Genomic DNA, 9,577 nt, shown 5'->3' with positions numbered 1-9,577 from the left:
GGCTTCCAAGGAGTACTCTGGCTGTACTTCTTCCAAGACAGACTTGTTCAGTTTTTCTAGCAGTCCACGGTATATTCAGTATTCTTCACCAACACCATAAAGATTACAGGCTAGGAAACTATAAAGATTACAGCCTAGGAAGCCCCATGGGGCAGTTCTACTCTGTGACATGGGGTTGCTATGAGTCAGAATCGACCTGAAAGCACACAACAAAAAGGTAAGCATCTCCAATTAGATACCTTTGACATCCACACAAACAACACATTCGTAGCTTATCAGTCTATGCTTGTTGAATTCAGGTTTCCTGAAGCAATTATCTCCCCCATCCAAACTCATCTCCCTCTCCCAAATACTGAATTTCCATCCTGGGCCTCCACTGCTCTCAAAGCCACTTGGGTTTGAAACCTTGGAATTATACCAGTTGCATTATAATTGCATTAAGTTGATTCGAACTCAAGGCAACTCCATGTGTATCAGAGTAGAACTCTGCTCCATAGGGTTTTCAATGGCTGATTTTTCAGAAGTAGATCGCCATGCCTTTCTTCCAAGGTGCCTCCGGGTGGGCTCGAACCACCAGTCTTTCAGTTAACAGCCAAGTGCGTTCACTGTTCGCACCACCCAGGGACTCCTCTTGGAATCAGACTGGGCAGTTTTATCTTCTCCATATATGCGCTCAGTTATCTAGTCTTTTCCATGCCTCCTTCCAAGTGTTTCTCAAATTCCTGTAATAATTTCCTAATTGGTCCCTTGGGCCTTTGTTTCTCAGCCATCCAATTCATTCTATTATCTGATGCCAGATTACCCTACAAAGCACCTACAAAAATACCACTGGATAATGTCACAACCTAGGCAAAAACCCATAAATTCTCTCTGATCCCAAGCTCTGAGAATAATAAGAACACCGTACATTATCATATATAGTGGATAGTTTACACAGATGTTTTAATGTAGTCTATGGTCTTGCCATCCTAGTATTTCATTGCATCCTTAACAAATGCTACATGGAATAGCACTTCTACATCAGGAAGGAGATTAGAGGGAAATAAAAGGAGTGGGGAGAGATGGCACTTGCCCATCTTGGTATAAGACATCACTGAGTAAGGGAGAAAAGGCCAAGAGAATCCAAAGAAAAGAACACAGCCAGTTGGGAGACCAGGCTTTGTCCCAGCTCCACTACCAAGATACCCTCAGAACTTAGAAAGGTCATAGCTCTTCTGGTCTCAGTTTCACCATCTGTAACATGGGGTTAATAATCATTATTCTACCTATATGCCTTCTTGAAGGAAAAATAAAGTACTAGACATATGTCCTACTGTTAGGGTTTTCTTTTTTATGTTAATTAGGTTATACCCGGAGCCCTGGTGGCACAGTGGTTAAGAGCTCAGCTGCTAACAAAAAGGTCGGTAGTTCGAATCCACCAGCCACTCCTTGGAAACCCTATGGGGCAGTTCCACTCCGTTCTATAGGGTCGCTATGAGTCAGAATCAACTTGATGGCAACAGGTTTGGGTTTGGGATTTAGGTTATACCCAAGAAGAATGGGTCCTAATCCTAATCACTTCTGAGTTATAGAAAGAGCAGAACAGACACAGAGACATACACATGGTGGAAGACAGATGCCATATGAGGATGGTCTACAAACCAAGGAATGCCAAGGAACCAAGGAACAGCCAGTGCTACCAACAGGGACATAATCCACTCACGGCCAAAACCCTGATTTCACCTTCCAGCCTCCACATCTGTGAGACAGTAAATGTCTGCTCTTCAAAGCCACCCACTTGGGGTACCTGTGCTCAGCAGCACTAGGACACTAAGATAGACATTACACTAGGGGACTGCCTCAACCCCTCCTGTAACCCCTGTGCATCCCAACAGGGCCCAAAACCACTCCGAACACCTTCCTGAAGTCACAGGAGGCTGCAGACACATCAAAAGGCAGAAGATACAACCTCCTCCATGGCTTCCAATTACACCTTGGACATAGGTACTTGGTACACCAGGAGGACCTGAATGCCAGCTCTCTTCAAATACCTCATTGGTGAAGTGCCTGTGGTTTCAACGCACTAAGAGTTCCCCAGTGCAGTGAAACATCCAATCTGTTTCACAAAAGACTCAAAACTCTCCTTTGCCAGTGAATCCCTCTGAACAATAAGGCTTTCACCATGTTCCCCCTTCAAGGCTCATCAGCCGTTGCTGCCATTGCTGACAAGCACACAGGTTTCCTCCACTAGAAACCAAAGCGTTTATTAGCGCTGTGTATTCGTTAGCATGCTTTGCCCCCCAGGGCATACCCAGGCAGCCCGCCTTTCAGGTGCCAGGGGACTTGTCCAACAGTGTACATTTGCTCAGAACACACAGTAAGTGCCTAACAGATGGCCTCCAGTGACATACAAAGGATTGCCTGTCTATCTCGTTATTGTTATTAGTTGCTGTGGACTAGATTCCGACTCCTGGCGACCCCAGGTGTGCAGAGTAGATCTGCTCCATAGGGTTTTCAATGCTGTGACCTTTCAGAAGCAGATCACCAGGCCTGTCTTCCAAGGTGCCTCTGGGTGGGTTCAAATCACCAACCTTTCGGCTAGTGGTTGAGCGCTTAACTGTTTGTGCCATCCAAGGACTTCCTCTAAATCTTAGCGCCATAAATATCAGATGAAACCGAGAAGATGTATAAATAGTTAAGCAAAAGGTCCGATTACAAAACCTTAACCTTCTTTGACCTAGCTCCATGTAGAATACGGTAAACGCATCCCCAGCTGCCCGAACCACCATGATATCCCAGCCTCTTCCTGTGGCACAATGATGTCCCCACACTGGAAGAATCTGCTGCTGCTGCTGCTGCTGAGGCTCTGTCTAGACCAGCCAAAATCTCAACAATAGATCACCCCCAGCATGCACCTTACAGTATGAAGCATGACTGCATGTCTCAAAAGAGCGTAAGAAATAGGGAAATGAAACAAAGGCCCAATTTTCACTTTCACTGTAAAGCGTGTTGTGGTGGTGGTTAGCTATTATTGAGTTGGCACCTGACTCATGGTGACGCCATGCACAATGGAACGAAATGCTGCCCAGTTCTGCGTCATCCCTGTGACTAGTGGCAGATCAGACCATTGTGATCCACAGGGTTTTCATTGGCTGACTTTCAGATGTAGATTGCCAGGCCTTTCTTCTTAGTCCTTCCTAGTCTGGAAGCTGTGCTGAAACCCGTTCAGCATCATAGTAGCACATAGGCCTCCAACGACTGATGAGTGGTGGCTTCACATGAGGTGCATTGGCCGGGAATCGAACCTGGGTCTCCTGCATGGAGTGCAAGAATTCTACCACTGAACCACCAATGTCTCACAATCTAAAGCTTGTTGGCCCCTATCTGACAATTTTAGGCTCATCCTACAGACACTCGGTGGATGCCACTGCCATTTCTCCTTTTTTCATTCTTCTTTCTCTCTAACGTATTCTTTTGTGAAGCAGAATCTGAATGTTAAAGATGGAGAGAGTCTATGAAAGAGAGAAATACATACAAACACCCCTCTGGGTGAAAAAATCACCCGCCACAACGTCTGTCACTTCCAGATACTTGTCATATGCGGCCCTTCGGCTAAATATTGACACCAGCAAAAGTTGAGCACGTATTAAAAGTACGTGCACAGATTGCTCATTTAGGTTGTCACTGGAGGCATCTTCTTTGCCATCAGAATGACAACTAGTAGAGACTGAACAGGACTGGGGACCCAGATGAATTAAAGAGGGAGCTGAGAAGAAGGCAGTAGCCCTACCCTTTGCTAGGGTCCCCTGCCCCCTGGAGACTGGCCAGGCAGGACCATCAGCCAAGATCTCTAAGACAGGGAGAGGCACCCACTTCCTTCCTTCCCACTGCTAGTCACTTGGGCAGCCTCGTCAAGACGACGAACACCAAGAGAGGGAAGGGAGCGGTGGGAGCATATTAGAATCTCCCAGGAAGAAGACTGCCAAGATGTAAGGCAAGCTGAAAAAAGCAAGCAGCAACACCACAGACAGTATGTTTCCATTTGTTTTTCAGGAAACACAAAACAAAATTACATTTCCAGATGTACATACATACCCAAAAGCATAGAGTGCTCGAACTGCTCAGCAGTAGGAAAAGTGGTGGGCAAAGCACACTGAGATGATAGAATGCTGTACGGGTATTAAAATGATGGTACAGACAATCACTGTAAATTAAAAATGACACAGAGAGGGCACAGACTGATTCCAACTGTGTAAAAATGTCTGCACGTTCAGATATAAGTAAAGAGATCTAAATAGTCAGGGTTCTCATTGCTATGGAGTTGATTTAAGGCAGACTCAAATACTACAAGGAAATGGGAAAATGTCTATATTTCAATAGTTAAAAAGCACAATAAAATCAGTTTTCTTTTTTTTAAAAAAAAAAAAAAGGAAGAGAAGAAAGAAACATCTGGAAGGATACTCACTAAACCGATGGCAGTGCTTGACTAGTTGACCTCTGGGGAGGGGACAGGAATAGTGGAGGGACTGTCTCTCTTTTTGTTTAATTTTTAAATTGAAACAAATCTTTTTTAAAAAATAATGAGAATGTATAGATGCTCTTACAAGTAAAAAGAAAGGTATGAAGCCTTGGGGACACATACACCCTCCTCCCCTCCCGCCCCTTCCCCACCCACCAGTAGAAAACCACTGCTTTAAAGTAAAAGTGAAGAGTTCCCACCTACCCACATCCCTTAACTTCCTACCTACATCTTCCTGCAAAGATCATAAAAATGTCAATATTTTCAAACAGCTCTTCTGTCTGTCCAGTCTGATTCTCCCCAGGGTGGTCATAAAGGGGATACCAGCCTTAGACTGGCCCAGGCAGCATTTCCCATGGTGTCCCCTCCTCAGAATCCCTGAGTGGTAGAAACGGTTAAGAGCTCAGCTGCTAACCGAAAGACTAGCAGTTCGAATCCGCCCAGGGGCACCTGGGAAGAAAGGCCTGGCGATCTCTTTCCAAAAGTTCACAGCCATTGAAAATCCTATGGAGCACAGTTTGACTCTGACACACATGAGTCAGAACTGACTCAATGACAATTGGTTTTTGGTCCCCTCATTGGCCTTCTTTCCAGGTCTAGCAGGTCATATCTTCCTGGCCTACCCCCCTCCTTCTTTGCTCCTTTCATTAAAATACCATTTGGCAAAGTCTCTGTAAATCCCTGTCAGTACATTTCCCATTAACAGCCTCAGCACAAGCCTCCTCTATTCCCAAATCGCAGCCTGAAAATAAATACTCAGTTCAGAGAGCAACTTGATGCATTTGAAGTTAACAAAGCCACAAAGCCTTCAACCTGACAGGCTGTTATGAGTAAAACCCTTTCCATGAGCAACATGTTGCTTCAGCTCCAAAATGGGGAAAAATAAATCCGAAAAGCTGATGAACAGAAATGGAGTCAGAGAACATAGCCCGTCATTAACCATTTCCTTCCCACCAACCCAAGAGTCTTGCTGCTCCCCACTCCTCCACCCCACTCCCCGTATCCTGAATATATATGTAACTAGGGTCAGCGGCTCTGACGTTCACGTGTTGGAACCTGGACTTGAACGGTCTTGGCCAAGGGCTCAAGGCAAAGCATTATTAGTCCAGAATCAATCAAACCACATTTCTGCCCTTACCAGACTTCTGGATTTGTTTATTTCTCCAGGTGAAACAACAAACAGACTGGCTCACTTCCTTTCACCGCCTTGAACTCTGAGCTTTGCCCCCACAGGACACATAGGAAGAGGTTTTCTGCAGGCAGGTCCCCCCTTTACTCCGGGGCTGTTCCCCAGGATGAGAGCCCCTCTGTCCAAGCTGTACCCAAAACCTTTCACTCTACCTACTTCACCCTGTTCCTGGAGCCATCTGCTGAACACGGGCTTTGTCACGGGTGGGATAAATTGGGAACTGAGAGGATCTCAGGCTAAATTCGTTCACAGAACTTTCCACAGCCTCCAAAGCCACTGGTACATAAATTCCAAGAGCAGAGAGCCTCCTGAAATCAAATTCCAGCCCTCTACCCTCACCCAAAAAAAAGACTCTATTCCCTGTAGGGGCTCAGACCATGCTGAACAGCCACATGGACTCAAGGTCAAAGCCCATGAACTCAGACGCCACAAAGCATCTCGGGTAGACTCAAGCTGCTGCCCTTTTCGGGTTTAGTAAGCAAATTAATAGCGAAACCATGGGAAACCTTTAGCCTGCCCAAGAGTGAAGGTCAGCCGACTGTTTCTAAGTACAACTCTCAGGGCGACATTTGTATTCAGTGACCGCAGCAATTATAAATAATTCTCATCTATCTGTAAGACCTTCTTAGACAAACTCCCCTTCTACATCAACAGCAAGAATTCGTTTCTTTTCAATGTCCTAGAACAGATGTTTCCTGTCAGGCTGATCTTTCTGCCAACAAGGGCAAAGGAGTGAGGTTCACGGCTATTAGATCCCTTTCTGGACCCTTTCCTTCCCTCCCTAGACACGCACACCGTGCCCCCAAACCATTTCTGCTTTCTGTGCAGTCTATCTGGGACCTTCCCCTGGGATCGTCTCTGTATTCAAAGCATATATAAGAACAAACATGAACCAAAAGGTTTAAAAAAAAAAAAGTGCTGATACACAGTACAAATTGGCCATTTATTATTTACACTGCCCAGAGAAAGCCCCTACATGCAGACAGCTGATCAAATACACCTGAGCAGCACGCCAGTCCCAGTGGATAATGACCCACAGTGATTGCAAAGAGCTCTCTCCAAGGTACTGTCTTAGAAGCCAGTTGGGCCCGGGTGGGAACAGCAGAATAAGACCCAGCTGTGCAGACCTACTTAGCCGGCCCTGTCCACTGTTCAGGAGTTAAGACTACTGGCCACATGCTCTTCTTTCCAGGGTGCATAGAATACACCCCAACAGCAAGTTCACACATAACCAGGGTGGATTTGAGGGCAGAATATGGCAGACCACATGAGGACCCCTCAAACCTATGAACATGCAGATAAACAGGACATTGTCTTAGGCATCTAGTGCTGCTGTAACAGAATACCACAAGTGGATCGCTTCAACAAGGAGAAGTTCATTCTCTCACAGTCCAGTAGGCTTCAAGTCCAAATTCAGGGTGTCAGCTCCAGGGAAAGTCTCTGTCTTCTCTGTTGGCTCTGGAGGAAGGTCCTTGTCGTCAATCTTCCCCTGGATTAGGAGCTTCTCCAGCAGCAACCCTGGATCCAAAGGACATGCTCTGCTCCAGGTGCTTCTTTCTTGGTGGTATGAGGTCCCCCCTCTCTGCCTGCTTCCCTTTCATCTCTTGTAAAATAAAAGGTGGTGGAAGTCACACTCCAGGGAAACTCTCTTTACACTGGATTAGGGATGTGACCTTAGTAAGGATGTTACATCCCACCCTAATCCTCTTTAACATAAAATTACAATCACAAAATGGAGGACAACCACACAATACTGGGAATCATGGCCTAACCAAGTTGACATATTTTGGGAGACACAATTCAATCCATGACGGACATCAAGGAAGTCAAGTGTCCAGGGGCAGAAAGACAAATGGCCATTCAAGTGTCTGATGACACATGGTCTTTCCTCTCAGATAATATCATGGGTCTCCATCCACGCAACACATCCAGCTGTGTGGTCCGGAGGATAAGCCTTCTGTATTAGGGGTAATCACTCTCTGAATTTCATTTGGTGTTTCAGGCTGGGGCAGCCCACACCAAGGGTCTGGGCCCAGATCTCATTAGCCCCAGGGCCCAGAGGCCAAGTTCCCAGGTAATTTAAGGCAAGAAAGAAGTCAGGTAGACCAGAAAGACAACTTCAGCCCGCCTCCCTGGGTACATGTCCCATTGGCTCCAGAGAGCCTAACCTAATTCTACCTTACCATGACCCAACAGGAGAAATGGCCTTGGGCCCCACTCTCCCGCGTATGTCCTTCTGTGCTTCCTCCCACTCTGGGTGAGCAGAGAATTCAAGTGCCGGGTTGGGTTGTCACAGGATCTTCTGCCCATCTCTAGGACTTATAGGCACACAACGCTGGCCATGGCATGACTGCTTATCCTGGGTTCTTATTGGCATTGACTCCACTCCTCTACTGATAACAGGGTTTTAGCCCATGGCATTCAGTTACTGTCACATGGCCTGGCCTTGGCTCTGCTGCTGTTCCCAATGTGCTTTCCTATAAGCAAGAACAAGTTCGTTCCCTGAACCCAGCCCACCAGGTCTATGTCAGCAAATAGCCTAAAATTTCTGGCTCTCCCTAATTCTGGGGCCATTTTGTTTTATTTTGTCCTTGTACTCTGAAGCTCCTCAGCATCTTCTAATTCAATTTCTACTCTTCCCTTAGAATGATAAAGTAGGATGGGGTAATAGGAGTTATTCTCAAATTATAGGAAGGAAAACTAGAGTTAAGGGACACACAACCAGTAAAGGACAGATCTAAGCTGAAACTCAGCCCAGTCTTCCCCCCTCACACTCCTAGGAGTCTTTGTTGATGTGGTGCTTTGTCAGTGGCCTTAGGCTATATTTGGGTGTGTTGTCATTTCCCTGACTACACCATAAGTTCATTAAAGGTCAGGATCATGATCACGGTCCCTCATTTCTCCATTTCTAGGCCCACTTGTACATATGGTGTCACACAGCACAACGTCAGCTGTATTTATATAGAAATCTGACATTCAAAATCTGAACTTACCAAAATGTAAATGAGGGTATGCCTAGTCATATTACCAAGAGATTCTTTTCTTTAAGGAAGATACCACGATTCAATTCTGCTAAGTAAAAGCCCTCAAATGGCTTGAAATATCTGTTTAGACATCAATGGCTACTTAATAGACACATGAAGAGGTGTATGATGTTTGAACAGAAACAAATCTATTGCACAGAGCTACAAAGATCCTGACACCAGAGTGCACAGGAATGCAGTACTCACCAGGTGGGGCATCAGCAAGTCAGCCAAGTAGACAAAAGCAGCTCCGAGAGTGAAGCCAACAGCCACAGGAAAGAAGGCAAAGGCACCAAAGCCTCCAGAGGACATGGCCATCTCAACTGCTGGAGCCAGCAGGGACCAATAGGAAGCTGCTAACATGACCTGCAAAAGCACAATGAGAACGTGCAATGGAATATGATTCAGCCATAAAAAGGAATGAAGTACTGATGCGTGCTACAACATGAGTGAACCTTGAAAACATTACGCTAAGTCAAAGAAGCCAGACAGAAAAGGACAAATATTGTATGATTCCATTTCTATGCACATCTATAGAGACAGAAAGCAGATTCATCGTTGCTAGGGGCTGAGGGGCTGAAGGAATGGAGAGTGATTGCTTAATGGGTATGGGGCTTCCTTTTGGGGTGATGAGAATGTTGTGGAACTAGGAAGAGGTGGTGGTTACACAACATTGTGAATGTGCTAAATGTCACTGAATATTGTATACTTTAAAATGGTTCAAAGGATGAAGTCTTCGTTGTGTGTATTTACCACAATTTAAAGAAAGAAAAAAAAAGCAACAATCATTAATCCAATCACAGAAAGCCTTCCAAGCAGGTACTTCAGTTGCTTTCTATGGCATACACTGAACCCCACAATTTCACG

The 9,577-nt window shown here is 45.6% G+C and overlaps 1 protein-coding gene across 1 annotated transcript in view; it reads right to left on the bottom strand.

The window, feature by feature from the left end:
* The window catches only part of SLC39A11 (solute carrier family 39 member 11), a 353,394-nt gene extending 344,321 nt beyond the window's left edge, over window positions 1–9,073 (bottom strand). Inside the window, exon 1 of the mRNA XM_012554973.2 lies at window positions 8,918–9,073. Coding sequence (XP_012410427.1) covers window positions 8,918–9,073 — 156 coding nt within the window. The remainder of the gene's footprint in view (window positions 1–8,917) is intronic.
* Window positions 9,074–9,577: the final 504 nt, after the last annotated feature.

This window comes from Trichechus manatus, unplaced genomic scaffold, assembly GCF_000243295.1.
Source record: "Trichechus manatus latirostris isolate Lorelei unplaced genomic scaffold, TriManLat1.0 scaffold00028, whole genome shotgun sequence".
Lineage (NCBI taxonomy): Eukaryota > Metazoa > Chordata > Mammalia > Sirenia > Trichechidae > Trichechus > Trichechus manatus.
This window is presented reverse-complemented; position numbering and strand designations above follow the sequence as displayed.